Source organism: Oryctolagus cuniculus, chromosome 2, assembly GCF_051225735.1.
Source record: "Oryctolagus cuniculus isolate XC-2025 breed Fujian yellow rabbit chromosome 2, ASM5122573v1, whole genome shotgun sequence".
In the NCBI taxonomy this organism is placed as follows: Eukaryota; Metazoa; Chordata; class Mammalia; order Lagomorpha; family Leporidae; genus Oryctolagus; species Oryctolagus cuniculus.
In genome coordinates, this window is record NC_142868.1 from 27,116,161 (window position 1) to 27,132,742 (window position 16,582).

The 16,582-nt window shown below is 40.2% G+C and overlaps 1 protein-coding gene across 1 annotated transcript; it reads left to right on the top strand.

The window, feature by feature from the left end:
• Positions 1–14,574: 14,574 nt before the first annotated feature.
• On the top strand, positions 14,575–16,355 carry LOC149127708 (syncytin-1-like). The gene is made up of 2 exons (XM_089326987.1): positions 14,575–14,718; positions 14,808–16,355. The coding sequence occupies exons 1-2, from the start codon at positions 14,575–14,577 to the stop codon at positions 16,353–16,355; spliced, it is 1,692 nt and encodes a 563-aa protein (XP_089183113.1).
• Positions 16,356–16,582: the final 227 nt, after the last annotated feature.

A 16,582-nucleotide genomic window follows, 5' to 3' on the forward strand; every position in this document is an offset into this window, starting at 1 on the left:
TGTTTAAGTTCTTAAACCAATAAATCCTGCTCTGCTTCATCTCTTCAGTTTAGTTTATTTTGATTCCTAAATGAAGACATTATTCTCAATAATGCCACAGTCAGTATTCTATTTCATGGTTCCAAGTACTTGGAACTAAAATACAATAATAACATTAATTCTGTTAAGTCACTATATGTTAACTACTGCCATACATGACTTTAGAAAACATCATTCAAAAATATGCCATGCATTTACAACTTATTGGCATAAAGCCAATGGGCTTCTCCATGCTTGGAGTTTAAATTACCACTGAAAAATTAACCTAACTTATTACAAACTCATGTACCAGAGAACCAAGTAACATATTTACTCATGCTAGAAAGAGATAAAATGGGAAAAGGATGGAGAGTAATTAAGTATTGACTAGGTGAAAGAAATCACTGCTGTTACAAAGGGAACATTTGAATGAATGATTGTATTTATGCTTGGAATATTGTTTTACAATATGGTGCAGTCATTCCCTGAGGGCTTACAAATTCATTATACCTAGTTCTTGGAATTCATCATCTTATTTAACTCCCTAAATAATCCTCTCATTTAAAAACTATCATTGTTCCTATTTTACTGATGAGGATTTTGAGGCTTAAAAAGGTTAAATAACTTGTACTAAGTAACTGAGTTAATAAGAACTTGAGCCAAGATGTGGACATCATAGATTGAATACTTAAACATAGCTACTTTGCTAGACCTTTAAATATATTGTAGAATCATGTTTAAATATCTTTTCCACTCTGTAAGAGGAAAAGTAGATGTTCCTATTGTAATATCTTTGATTATGCCAAAAGTAACCCTAAAACACTATTTTTATAAAATAGTGATTTATATTCTTATAGTTGTATCTATGAACCACATTGAATCTTTATATTCATATCACATTAACATCAGAATTTATAATTGTGATGTAGTAATTATCATGTATTTGCTGTGATCCTGAGAATCTAATGTATTAATATGTTCCTTATTTTTAAGTGTCCAAATAAAAAATAATTGATATAAACAGTTGAAATAATAACTTAAAAATAAAAATATGTGACTACTCCAGACTATATAAATAATAAGTAGAAGGAAGACAACCATTCTTTATGATAGTCATAGTAAGACTGGTGGTACAAGTTTGAATATTGTATATCCATTCTAAGATATTTTAAGAATAGCAGTATCATATATTCATCCACACTGTCAACAATCAAATCCAAGGATTTTCTCTTGACTTTAGCATTAATGAAACTTTTTCCAGTTACACAGTTCATTTCGTAGCTCAGAAACAAAGCAACGATGCTATATTCACTATATAGCAGCACTTCTGTGTCACGTTTTTTACTACTTAGCATATTTTCCTTAATATATTTTTAAAAAATCTGAATTCATGGCAAACTTTTGTTTTCAAATTTCTCAACTGTAAGAAATATCATTGTAGGTAATCTCTCAATTACTTGTCATGATAGTGAAAATATGTTCTTGTATTTATGACATATTATAGCTGGGACTTAAAGAGAAAAATGCAGACATGTTTAGAAAACTGATCTTTAAAATGCTGCTAATAATCACAGAATATATATTTTGGTGAAAATTAAATTAGTTGGCATAAGCAAGAGTTAAAGAATGTATAGTTCATGAAAAGCACTTCATTTGATTATGTAGTATTACTTTAGTAGATATTAAGCAAATGCATATAATATTTGGTATTTTAACAGCAAATATCAATTTATCATATTTTTATTTATTGACATTGATATTTAACATGTTCAAATGTACTTTGTCTACCAATAACCAGCTATTCTGTCTTTTTGTAAGAATTCCACTAGTATAAATTATTAACAATGTAGAGATTGAAGATATTAGTAAAGTTGTCATTATCATCATTCTTAGAGGTCAATCAATAAAGGCATTGGCCTGCGCCACTGCTCACTTTGCTAATCCTCTGCCTGCTCCTCTGGCACCACGGATTCTAGTACTGGTTGGGGCTCCGGATTCTGTCCCGGTTGCTCCTCTTCCAGTCCAGCTCTCTGCTGTGGCCTGGGAAGGCAGTGGAGGATGGCCCAAGTGGTTGGGCCCTGCACCTGCATGGGAGACCAGGAGAAGCACCTGGCTCCTGGCTTCAGATCAGCGCCACGCACCAGCCATGGCAACCATTTAGGGGGTGAACCAATGGAAAAGGAAGACCTTTCTCTCTGTCTCTCTCTCGCACTAACTCTGCCTGTAAAAAATAAAAGAATAAAAATAAAAGCATCAATTCTGCCAAGTTGATCATAGAAACATTCACCAAAATAAGAAATCAGTCAGGTGCCAGGTTCCTCAGACTCAAGGGATAGACTAATGGACTAATGAGGCATGGAGAATGGATAATCTATGGGAAAATAAAAAGCCAATATTTGAACCAAAGAAATACATGAACGTCCTTTCAGCAAATTCCTGTGCCTTGTTTAGGAGAATCACTAGAGATTATTGAATTCTAGAGAACTGTGCTATTTACTGGCGTACTAATGACAAGGCCATTTATAGTCCCATAGGAACTGAAGTTATGATGTAGAAAACTGATGGTAATGCAAATGGCTTCTGTTAATAACCATGAAACTAATTATTTTCCACTAGAAAATAGGAATTTCTATACATTAGATTCTCAGGTGAAACAGTTTTAACATTTTATTGGTTTTCTCATTAACTAATGAGTTGAATAAAAATCCTTGACATTTGGGTATTTTATATTTGCATGATAATCATGTATTTACTATTTTGGAGAAGAAAATATATCTCTGCATAACCAGGAGAAGCAGTTCCAATTATCATCAAATTTATCACAGGATTAGCTTTTATACCAGAGTGCTTTTACACCAGTAAGTTTTTGGGAAATTTCAAGGAAATGTGGAATATTGGCATGTGGTTGTTATTTCTTGTACTGTGCATTACTTAAACAAAGAAAAATAAACTAGTTTTCAAAATAGAAGACAAAGAAAATAGAAAATGTAATTAGAGCAATACTATCTGTGGCTCCTTCACCAACATTAGCTGGAGTCTATCATTTGGATTCTGTAGCCTATGGTGAGTCCATTCATTTCTTTTAATATAAATTAAAGTGAATTTCTCAGGACTATCTCAAGTATCTTTCCTGCTCCCTTCCAAAAGAATATTGAATTTTAGGATAAGCTGGTCTTAAGAATACTATGGTTCATTCCAATGTAGCATATTTTTTAGAATTATGATAATGCAAATGAGTGAAAATTAGGCTAGGTTAAACAAAAATTTGGAAAATCAGTATTATTCAAGAGTTCTAAGAGTTGAGAAGATTATTTGCTTTAATTATTGGCACATGGCAATAAGCAAAGACAATAAGCTGGAGACGTTCATAGAAATTAAAACTCCATACAAAATAATTAAAAACTAATAGAATAAGCAATTTTTTAAAGATATATTATATTTATTTGAAAGGCAGAGTCAGAGAGAGATGGAGGAGGGACAGTGACAGAGAGATCTTCCATCCTCTTATTTACTCCCCAGATGACCACAGTGGCCAAGGCTGGGCCAGACTGAAGCCAGGAGCTAGCAGCTTCTTCCAGGTCTCCCAAGTGGGTTTAGGGGCCTTAGCACTTGGAGTGTCTTCTCTGGCTTTCCCAGGCACACTAACAGAGACTTGGATTGGAAGAGGAATAGCAGGGACCCAGTCTAATACCTATAAGAGATGTCTGCAAAGCAAGCAGCAGCTTTAACCTGCAATGCCACAATGCTGGCCCCAGTAAGCAAATTCTTAATGTTATCAAGTGACTTTAAACTTCCTCTCATGGTAATATATCTGTGAAAATAGGGTTAAACCAAGGAAAGGCATCATCACTAATATACATCTAAGCTGTAGCATTCAGAACCAAGGTTGATCTATTATCTGTTGAACGAGCAAAGAGTTTTTCTAGTGTTCCTATCAGGTGTGACCTGAAAATTACTATAAATCATCCATTGTAGGTGTTTCTGATGGTCACTTTTGTATTATTCTGCTTTTTATTACTTTAACTAAAATACCTGAAAGGAGAAACTTGGGAAAGAAAATGTATTTCAGTTTAGACTTTGGAGATTACAGTTGGGATTGGGTAGTGGGCAGTTCTATAATCTGGAGGGCTGTAATGGCCAGTGTAGTCCCTGGTGAGCCAGAAAGGAGAGAAAGTACGTAGACCAAACTTAAATTCAAAATAACAAAATCCCTCTTGGGATCCAGCCTCCAAGTGCAATTTACAATGACCCAGAGGCCTCCCACTGGCCTCCCTTCTCTGCCACCACAATTAGATCAAATCTCCATCTTTATACCATTAGCCACCAACAATAATACATCAGCATTTAAAGATTTTTTAGGAGTACTGTGGAGACAAATACCAGAGTACTCATAACACCTCTTCTGAAGAAATACTGTATTTTCCCCGTGTCTCTTCCATAATTTTATTTAGATATATTAGAGATAGGTATATTATTGTCTATTTTCTAAGTCACAAAATTAGAAAGAAGGACATTTTCCGCATAAAGGGAGAAAAGAATTTTATTGTAATTTTGTGCTGTTACAATAACTTGAGATGTGTGCCAACGCTGTGGCACAGTGGGTTAACGCCCTGGCCTGAAGCGCTGGCATCCCAGATGGCTCTTGTTCTAGTCCCGGCTGCTCCTCTTCCAATCCAGTTCTCTGCTATGGCCTGGGAAAGCAGTAGAAGATGGCCCAAGTCCTTGGGCCCCTGCACCTGTGTGGGAGACCAGGAAGAAGCTCGTGGCTCTTGGTTTCACATAGGTGCAGTTCTGGCTGTTGCGGCCAATTGGGGAGTGAACCATCTGGTGGAGGATCTCTCTCTCTCTCTCTCTCTCTCCGCTTCTCCTCTCTCTGTGTAACTCTGACTTTCAAATAAATGAATAAATCTTTAAAAAAATAACTTGAGATGACTCTGTGTACCTGTTGAGATATCTCTTTTTATGGGAAGAAGGGAGTTAAAAGATGTGGGCTATCCAGATGATGACAGACACCAAGTCACATCCATATCTTTTCTTCATTAATATCAGAAACCACCGGAAGATCAGCAAGAGGCAAGCTTAAAGCAAAAGCAAGCATTTCTCTGACTCTGTTTTAGTTTCCTATGCCCATAAGACACAACATTAATTGGTAAAATGCATCATTCTCTGATATGTCTTTCTGCAGGAAATATGGATTTAATTGGAACCTCAGCAGGTGTTTTTGCAGCCATGAGTGAAAGGCCATGAATATGTCCAAGTTACTTTATTTGACCTTCTTCAACCTCTGAAACAATACCGGCAATCACTACATCCAGTTTACTTGTTAAGTGAGACTATTGGTAAACCACTGGGGTCAAACTAGTCTCCTGAAAAGCAAGAGAAAGGGTAGTTTATTCTCCACACAGGATAAAAAACAGAAATCTGTACATTTAACTTCACCAAATAAAAACTTACCAAGCTGTGAAGGCATAATGATTGGTTACATCATGGTTTGGCATAATCACATCACATATTGGAGTACTTGTTAGAATCGCAGCTACTGCATTTCCAATCCAGCTTCCTGCCAATGTGTCTGGGAGGTAGGAGATGATGATTCAAATAATTTGGTGCCTGCTATGTACATGAGAGTCTGGATCAACTGTCTAATTTTGGGCATTTGGGGGAGATAAGCAGCAGATAGATCTTTCTGTTATGTATTTTTCCCTTTATCTCAAACTCTCTTTCAAATTAATTAACTAATTAAATTTTTAAAATTCATAAAGTAATCTGTGTTGAAAATCTCCCTCTCCAAATTACATGATGCCGCCCTTTCCCGACTTCAAGCTCATACCATTTCCAGAATTCCATATCACTGAATGGCTTGTTGCATGTTTAAAGTTTTTTTTTTTTTTTTTTTTTTTTTTTTTGATAGACAGAGTTAGACAGTGAGAGAGAGAGAGACAGAGAGAAAGATCTTTTGCATTGGTTCACCCGCTAAATGGCCGCTACGGCCGGATTGCTGTGCCGATCCGAAGCTAGGAGCCAGGTGCTTCCTCTTGGTCTCCTATGCAGGTGCAGAGCCCAAAGACCTGGGCCATCCTCCACTGCCCTACCGGGTCACAGCAGAGAGCTGGACTGGAAGAGGAGCAACCGGGACAGAATCCGGCGCCCCAACGGGGACTAGAACCTGGGGTGCCGGCGCCGCAGGCGGAGGATTAGCCTAGTGAGCCACGGTGCCAGCCACATGTTTAAAGTCTTGTGAACTTACATTTATGCTTTCTCTGCCTCAAAATTCAACAGCCACTGATTTGTTCAATTTCCAATTCCTCATATATGTTGATTTCTCTTATCCATTATGTTTTTCCACATTGTGTATCCTTATGAATTTCTACTTTGTTTCCATCCATCATTTACTGCCACTATGTAATTAGATCCAATAAATTTTTGTAATTGTTTAAAATTACTGCACAGCCATCAGACAACTTAAAATCACAGGTTATTAGGAAATCTTTAAGATATTCAAGGGGTGTTTCTGTCTCTCTGTCCCTTTGCCTTTCAAATAAATATAAAACTAGTAACTACATAAAAATTTCATAAAAATAGATTTAGGCACAAATTAAGAATATACCAATTCAACAAAACAAAACATGAAAATGTAACATATATGAGTGAAATTGACTTTTTTAAAAAAAGATTATTTAGCTGAAAGGCAAAGTTACCGAGAGGTGAGGGGGGAGATAAAAGAGAGAGAGAGAGAGAGAGAGGTCATCCATCTGCTAGTTCACTCCCCAGATGGCCACAGCTACCAGGGCTGGACCATGCCAGAGCCATGAGCCAGGAGCTTCATCCAGGTCTCCCAAAGACTTGTGCCATCTTCCTCTGATTTCCTTGGCACATTTGCAGGGTGTTGGATCATATGTGAAGCTGCCAGGACTCTTAATGGCGCCCATATGGGATGTCTGCAGTGCAAGCAATAGCTTTACCTTCTAAGCCACAGTGCCAGCCCGAAAATTGACATCTTGAGATGTGATTATTGTTGAAAGCCCTTTTGTATATTCCTGAGGAACAGTAGCTTTTGTACATATGACTTGTTGAATTCTTTCTTTAGTGGAGAATTAAACTTGTGATTATATAGTAAAATGAAAATGTCATCACAAGAATAATAAGAAAGGGAGATGGAGGATGGATGCAAGGGAGGGATGGTAAGTGGGACATATTATTATGTTCTTAAAACTGTATATATCAAATACATGAAATCTGTTCCTTTTCTATAAATAAATAAATAATCTAAAAAAATTCATGCCTCACTTTTTAACTGTTTTTCTAAATACTCATACAGTCTTCCTTAGCTTCGAATGTCCTGCAAACAATTCTTTCATCTTGATTTTTTCCTAACATTTAAATATTGAGTTAGTTATTTTGTGTGTGTGTGCTTACACATTTGCTATAAAAATAGGTGGTTAAATGAGTTCTTACTATTTTTCATATTTCATATTTATTAATTTATAATTAAATTTCATCTGTTAAAGTCTTTGGAAATTTCAGGTTCAGTGATTAACCTAAAAGATACCACTACAAATACCTCTGATGTCTCATCCTCACTTTAACTCTAGCTATATCACTCACACTACAAGTGTGAGTTTTGTGAGAGATTAAACTAAATTAATATTGATAATATTTAATCTCACATAATATTTAATAATTAATTAATAATTTATTTAATAATATTTAATCTCTCATCTCCAAACAACTTCTCCAAAACAACTCACTATTTCTATTAAGACTAAACCTAGCCGGCGCCGTGGCTCAATAGGCTAATCCTCCACCTTGCGGCGCCGGCACACCGGGTTCTAGTCCCGGTTGGGGCGCCGGATTCTGTCCCGGTTGCCCCTCTTCCAGGCCAGCTCTCTGCTATGGCCAGGGAGTGCAGTGGAGGATGGCCCAGGTGCTTGGGCCCTGCACCTCATGGGAGACCAGGAAAAGCACCTGGCTCCTGGCTCCTGCCATCGGATCAGCGCGGTGTGCCGGCTGCAGCAGCGGCCATTGGAGGGTGAACCAACGGCAAAGGAAGACCTTTCTCTCTCTGTCTCTCTCTCTCACTGTCCACTCTGCCTGTCAAAAAAAAAAAAAAAATAAGAAAAAAAAAAAAAAGAAAAAAAGAAAAAAGACTAAACCTAAGAATTGCCCTGAAGTACAAAGAGTTAACTTTGAAGACAGCTCTAGGTACATAGAAAATAGAGAGCATTGATAAGAGGGCCACTTTCCAGATTTTCCTGAGAACAATTTCAGGAGGTTTCTCAGGGGTAGCAACGAAGCATTTTTCTCTGTCACATTATGCCAAGTGTCTCACTTTTTCTTTCTTTTTTTTTAAAGATTTATTTTATTTATTTGAAAGAGAGTTACAGAGAGAGAGGCAGAGACAGAGAGAGAGATCTTCCATTCGCTGGTTCACTCCCCAGATGGCCACAATAGCCAGAGCTGCACTGATCTGAAACCAAGAGCCAGGAGCTTCTTCCTGGTCTCCCACGCAGGTGCAGGGGCCCAAGGACTTGGGCCATCTTCTACTAATTTCCCAGGCCATAGCAGAAAGCTGGATCGGAAGAGGAGCAGCCGGTACTAGAACTGGTGCCCATATCGAAGGCTGGCGCTTCAAGCTTGGACTTTAACCCACTGTGGCACTGTGCTGGCCCCTCTCACTTTTTCTACCTTGGACAATCTCAGAATTAAACTACTCCTACTTAAATATTTGACCCAATCTTTGCTTGTCAGTTTAAACCAACCCAACAGAGATATCAATAACCTTGTATTAAGACCTGAATATGGTATCCAGAGTCTTATAGACAAATTAATACTTCAGTATCAGAAGGCTCTGCATTAAATGGAGGGGAAAGTAAATCATAAGGGAGGAAAATATTTGATATTTTTCTCAGGTTCAATAACATTTATTATCAGAATGTTAGTATCAGGTAATGTAGATGTCTATAAGACATTTATGTTATAAGAAAAGATCTTACAGTCTTTTTGTGAACACTAAATTATGTATCTAGGTGCTGCCTTGTTGTTTAATCCACATTTTGATGTATATTATTCTAAAAAATAGGCTGGGTAACAGAAAAACAATCTAAATTAATACATGTTTGTATTTTTGTTGTGAATGTCAGAGTGCTTTTGATGGCTGAAAATGGTAAAAAAAAAAATATGTTCATGGATTCTCTAACAAGTTTTCACATGCTACCAGAGAGAATCCAGGAAAGGAGTTAATGAACTCTCAAATTCTCAAAGGGCTAAATTAGGAAGTAACTTGCACCGAATCAACAGCATAATATAGTATTTATTTGAGAGGCAGAAAGACGGAGAAAGGTGCACATGCACACAAACACACACACAAAGAGCATGAGTGAGAGAGAGCCAGAGAGAGAGAGAGAGAGAGAAAGAGAGGGGAAGAGAGAGATCCCATTCATTTGTTACCCAAATGCCTGCAATGGCCAGAGCTAGGATGGGAGTTGGAACAAGAGTTCAATCTAGGTAGGAACTCGATTACATCAGCCGTCACCACTGCTTCCCAGGGTTTGCCTTGGAGGGAAGCTGGAGACAGGTGCCAGAGGCAGGAGTTTAATGTAACCACTCCAGTGTGAGATGCTGGCAACTTAACTGCTAGGCTAAATGCCTGCTCCTATAAGGCAGCATTTTATGTGTGTAGTTAATGGATATTTTCATGGATATTTGCTAGCTAGTCAGCCAATACAGAATGATATTAGGTGTGGAAATTACTCACAGTTGTGTTTAATACAATGAGAGAAAATTGTCAAATTATTTTTCTAATAACAATGATATAGCAGGCTAAACAATTCATTGATAATTGTAAGTATTAATCTTGCTTTATTATCATCATCCTTTCATCATCATTGGGATGGCAGATTGTCTGCACAGAATTGTGAAAACCCTGCCGGGACTTTGGCAGTGAAGGCCTCCCATCAATGATGCTATGGAAAATGATTCTGTTCCTTAGTAAATGGGTCATTTTTCATACTTTTAGTACGTGTCATAAATAAATAATTGTAAATTCTTGAAGCTATTACCTGAATCCAAGAAAATCAGAGAGTCAACTAGATGCAACTGAGAGAATAAGAGTATTTATCTATCTTCAAGTACTAGAACTGGAAATAAAATTCCAGTTGTTCCCATAACCTTAATTTTGGTACAATGAAATAATAATATTACTTTTAGTGCAGAATGTTACCATTACATACCTTTTCTCATACTTTTTAATTTTAATTTTGATTGTTCTTTAACATATCCAATGTGATTTGAAGACATAGTTCTTAGAACATTGCTGTTTTCTCTTCCTCCCTTTCTTCCCCTCTCTCTTTCCCATGCTCTTTCTTTTTCCCCTTCTGTTTTTGTTTCTTTTTTTAGTTTTTTTGTTTGTTTGTTTGTTTGTTTGTTTTGACAGGCAGAGTGGACAGTGAGAGAGAGAGAGAGAGAAAGGTCTTCCTTTTGCCATTGGTTCACCCTCCAATGGCCGCCACCGGCGGCGTGCTGCGGCCAGCACTTCGCGCTGATCCGAAGGCAGGAGCCAGGTGCTTCTCCTTGTCTCCCACGGGGTGCAGGGCCCAAGCACTTGGGCCATCCTCCACTGCACTCTCTGGCCACAGCAGAGAGCTGGCCTGGAAGAGGGGCAACCGGGACAGAATCCGGCGCCCCGACAGGGACTAGAACCTGGTGTGCTGGCGCTGTAAGGCGGAGGATTAGCCTATTGAGCCACGGCGCCAGCTTTTTTTAGTCTTTGAGATAACATATTTCAAAATGACATTACAACAAAAACACTTAGTACTTCATCAAGTACAAAGTTTAACCAGGAAAAATAATAACACCTTAGTTTAGTGGGACTATAGACAACAACTATAAACAATATTTTAATGGAAAATGATCATTTACCCACATACAGTACATTTTATAGTAATCACAGATCATTAAAACTATAATAGGATGATACTCTTGACCATTGTGTTGGTCAAGTGTAAATGTCAAGTGTTTATTTTCTAGGTAACTAGTTTACTTAGAAATCGATGTGGATTAGTAAATCACTTTTTTCTTTTTGGGGAGGGGAATTATCTAAGTAGTAATTAAAAATACCTGAGTGTCTTGTATTATGGTGCAGTGGGTTAAACATCCCCTTGGCTGTTTCACTTCTGATCCAGCTTCCTACTATTGAGTTTGGAAAGCCATTGGAAGATGGCAAAAGTACTTGGGGCCCTTATCACCATTGTGAGAAGCCAGTGGAATTCCTAGATGCCAGTTTTCCCAGCTTTGACCTGGCCTACCCCTGGCTGCTGTAGCTATTTGAGGAGTGAGCGTCTCTCTCTCCCTCTCTCTGTCTCTGTCGGTGTGTGTTTGTCTGTCTGTCTCTGTCTCATCTCTGTCCCTACCTCAATCTCTTTCTGTCAAATGAATCAATAAATAAATCTTTAATGAATTAGAGGTAATAAAATATTTCTTGTTAGAAAATATTTTTCTTACCAAAAATACAATGCCCATAGTGTAAATGTTTCCTTTATCTAATGCTGATCCTAGTGTACATAAAATTGTGAAATGCAGTTATTCAAAATATTCTGTAGGTCATTAAAATTGTCAATTTATATGTGTAGTGTAAAATATTTATTTTGAAACTCTTCTCCAGGTCACTATGTTAGGTCATCTGTATACTTTTATTAGTATATTGATAACAGAATACATCTGTAATTTATGACATTTTAAAATGAATTGAAAGGTGCCTAATGCAAAAGTGTATGAATGCATGAAGATATGATGTCAAAAATATGATGTCTGGATATAGTATAGATTCAACAAATGAAAGCAGTTCTTCAATTGTTTGAGAGCCATGGATATTGTATAACTCTAGATCAACAAGTGTTTTATATGAATGGGCTAGTCTTTTGGTTTTTTTTTGTTTGTTTGTTTGTTTTGTTTTGTTTTTTTGTTTTTTTGTTTTTTGACAGGCAGAGTGGACAGTGAGAGAGAGAGAGAGAGAGAGAGAAAGGTCTTCCTTTTCAGTTGGTTCACCCCCCAATGGTCAGCCGGCGCACTGCACTGATCCGAAGCCAGGAGCCAAGTGCTTCTCCTGGTCTCCCATGCAAGTGCAGGGCCCAGGAACTTGGGCCATCCTCCACTGCACTCCCTGGACACAGCAGAGAGCTGGACTGAAAGAGGGGCAACCAGGACAGAATCTGGCACCCCGACCGGGACTAGAACCCGGCGTGCTGGTGCCACAGGCAGAGGATTAGCCTATTGAGCCGCGATGCCAGCCTGAATGGTCTAGTCTTAAGTTAGAACTAAACTGATGGGTCCAATATAAATTCACAAAGGCCAGCTAAATTTTAGCTCTCCTTGTTCAGTGAATAGATAGGATAGATTTTGCTTTGGTTAAATTTTAAGTCAATTTCTCTCCATTTTATGTTAGGCATATTACTACTGAGGTGATGATCCTTAAAGACATAGCTCCTTTGGCAAAAATGTACAAAAGCATTTTCACTTGGAATTGTAAACTGTTATGTAGCATACATAAATGATGCCAAATTTACAAATATGTGTCGGGGACCACGCAGCATGTGACCTCTTAGTTGAGAGACAGGGCTGGACAGGCCAGACCTGATAGTACTGATAACGCAATCTTGTGTGACCTTGTGCCTTAAGGCCTTGTAACCTTTCCCCTACTTGCATTAGCATTGCAGCTACAAGATAAGCCCCTCCTCCTTCCCCCTCCCGATACCCTGCCTCCATGATATATAAGTGTGTGGTTGAAAAATAAAGTCGCAGCTTGATCGGCACCTGTCTTGCTGCCATCCTTGTGTCTCCTGTCCCTTTCATTTCTCCTTCTAGGTGCTCGGCCCCAGTTGCTGTCCCGCGGGACGGGACAACTGGCGCCCAACGTGGGGCTCGAGTGCGGCCCTTGGGGTTCGAGTGCCTGTGAGATTGGAGGAACGCCGCCTTCCAGGAGGAAAACTTGGATCCAAGTGATTGTGCGACCGGCTCGGAACTGCCCACCCGAGATCATCAGCATCGGTCGACGCTGTGGAGTGAAGACGGCGCAAGGTAAGTGACAGCCATGGGACAGGCATTATTGTCACGGGAAATGTTCATTTCAGGTCTCAGGGAGGCCCTCAAGACACGAGGAGTTCGGGTTAAAAATAAGGATCTAAAGGCATTTTTTGAGTACCAGGGTCACTCTCAGAAGGTAATGCCCAGGCAGATGCTGCTACAAGGCTTACCTTCCCCACAACTGTGGGATCAGTGCAGGAAGCTCAGAACTCAGAAGGTAATGCCCAGACAGATGCTGCTACAAGGCTTACCTTCCCCACAACTGTGGGATCAGTGCAGGAAGCTCAGAACTCAGAAGGTAATGCCCAGACAGATGCTGCTACAAGGCTTACCTTCCCCACAACTGTGGGATCAGTGCAGAAAGCTCAGAACTCAGAAGGTAATGCCCAGACAGATGCTGCTACAAGGCTTACCTTCCCCATAATTGTGGGATCAGTACAGGAAGCTCAAAACTTGCATAGGTTGCATCACTTAAATGCTCAATCTCTCCGTTTGTTTTGTAAAATTTCACGAGAACAGGCTCGTGAAATAGTCAAAAAATGCCCCTCATGTGTTACAAGCCAACCTGTACCGCATTTGGGAGTCAATCCGCGTGGTCTTCTCCCTAATCAACTGTGGCAAATGGATGTCACACACTTCCCAAAATTTGGCAAACTAAAGTATCTCCATGTCTCTATAGACACCTATAGTGGCTTTGTCTTTGCCTCCCCCCACACAGGAGAAGCTGCTAAGGATGTTATCTCGCACCTTATCACAGCTCTTTCTGTACTGGGAAAACCTGTTAAGATTAAGACAGACAATGGTCCTGCTTATGTCAGCACTAAGTTTAAACAATTTTGTGAGGCGCTCCATATTAACCACATTACAGGAATTCCCTACAATCCACAGGGACAGGGAATCGTTGAAAGAGCCCATCAAACACTAAAAACTTGGCTCACTCGGCTTGAAGCCACTTCCTTGTCTTTTGCCTCTCCCCGCGACCGATTGAATCATGCGCTCTTTGTGCTAAACTTCCTGACCTTGGATAATAATAATCATTCAGCTGCGGACCGTCATTGGCACCCTTCCCCTGATACGGCTCCGCCTATGGTAATGTGGCGAGACCCCCTCACCAGTAGCTGGCACGGCCCAGATCCAGTACTTGTTTGGGGACGTGGCTCAGCCTGCATCCTGGACCAAAAACAATCGGCACCAAGATGGCTACCTGAAAGATTAATTAAACAAGTTAATCCACCAATTCCTACAAATAATGATGTTGTTCCAGAGCCTGTACTTGGCCCTGAGAACGCCTTTTCTTTATACCCACAGGAATGAAACGACCTGGCTGGACGCTACTGGGACTCATTACAGGACTCCTTATTATTGCTGGAATTGTTGCCATTGTTGCTATTTGAGTATCTTATCTTCTCTCTATTCTCTCCTCCCCTGCTACATTTCCTGAGGGCTCACTGATTAACCCCTCCAAAGGGCCCTAATACAATGGCCCTCAGCCTTGCTCTCCTGATGATGGCAATCTACACCATCCATTGGGCTCCACCAGTCTTTGCAGGGCTTGACAACCCTCAGGGCATTCAAAAATACCTTCAACAGCATCACCCTTGTACCTGCTCAGGGGGCATAATAGTATCCTTCCCACGCTCAAAAGCCGCATTTTACACAAGACTGCGGAGATAAAACTGCTTATCTGACCGTCCCGGGTTCCCGCTCAAAAGCCGCATTTTACACAAGACTGCGGAGATAAAACTGCTTATCTGACCGTCCCGGGTTCCCGATGGTTCTGTGTTCCCAAACCTAAGCTAGACTCTTACCGCACTGGGGATCAGTGCCCATCAGAGTGCAATAAAACTATCCATTACTCCGTGTACTCCTCCTGTTATACACAGTATCAAACCTGTAATAAGGGAAATCAGCGTTTACTGTTTGCTGTTATATCAGGAGATTATGAGGGAACGTTCGGAGGAGAGTTGTCCTCTTCACGCTTCAGCTCCCCCTCCTGCCCCACTAAGGGACAAGTAGCCTGCTGGTACCCTATAGCCCCTGTGGGAGTGTCTGACGGTGGAGGCCCTCAGGATACCCTTACTAAATTAAAAACACAAAAGGTACTCGAAACTGTATTTGAAAGCCTTTACCCTTCCCTCCAATACCACCCCCTGGCTAAAGTTCATTCCAGAGGAAATAAAGACTTGGATGTCAATACCATCGATATCCTTAACAACACCCATAAACTGCTTAATCTCTCTGCCCCAAACCTTGCAAGAGACTGCTGGCTCTGTTTACGCCAGGGACCCCCCCTTCCTCTTGCCATTTTTCTACCGATTAATAATACCCTTGAGTTCAATAGTTTCTTGGGCCACCCCCCTATGCAGCCCTTTCCCGTTCTTCCTGTCCCAACGGAAAATATCACTTGCCTTTATAAACCTCCCAACAACAATCCCTTCGATATCGATGTAGGCCTTGCTCCTTTCTGTACAAATAATGTAACAGTAAACTACCCTCTTTATGCCCCTAATTCCACCGTTTTTGTATGTAGGGATAATTTAGCTTATACCATTTTACCAACAAATTGGACCGGTAATTGCATGCATGCTATACTTTTTCCTGATATAGAGATTATCAATGGAGATACCCCTGTTCCTATCCCCTCCCTTGATTATATTGCAGGGAGACAAAAACGAGCTATTCAGTTTATTCCTTTATTAGCCACATTGGGAATTTCCTCAGCTATGGTTACAGGATCCACAGGACTAGGAATCGCGGTCCACAAATATAGAGAATTGTCCCAACAACTTATTAATGATGTGCAGACCCTATCCACCACCATTCAGGACCTTCAAGATCAAATTGATTCCCTAGCGGAAGTGGTTCTACAAAATCGTAGAGGCTTAGACTTGCTTACTGCTGAACGGGGAGGTATTTGCTTGGCTTTACAGGAAAAATGCTGTTTTTATGCTAACAAGTCCGGCATTGTTCGTGATAAAATCAAGACACTTCAAGAAGATCTGGAGCGTCGTCGACGTGCCATGGCTGAAAATCCCTTTTGGACTGGATGGAATGGACTGCTTCCCTATTTGCTACCGCTTTTAGGCCCCATTGTTGGGTTGCTTGTTGTGGTATCTATAGGTCCTTGTCTCCTCAATAGGCTGATGACCTTTATCAGACAACAAGTAGATAATTTAGCAGCCAGACCAATTCAAATACATTACCAAAGTCTGGCCATGGAAGATCCCATGGAAAACGTTATCTCTCTCTCTGGCCGGTGAAGTCTGGCCAGTGAGGTCACAGTCCCTCCAACAACTGACTCTCCCCTTCGGTCTGCTGCTGCCCCAGTCGGGAGCCCAGGAAGGGCCCCAGGCCTATCAATAAAATGAGCAGTAAGCCAATGACGGGCACCTTCCCGGAACCTCACCCACCTAAGACAGGAGTCCTTGGGGACTGGCAAGGATATCCAATGACGGGTAAGAGGTGATGGAGCCCCGGGTCGATTCCT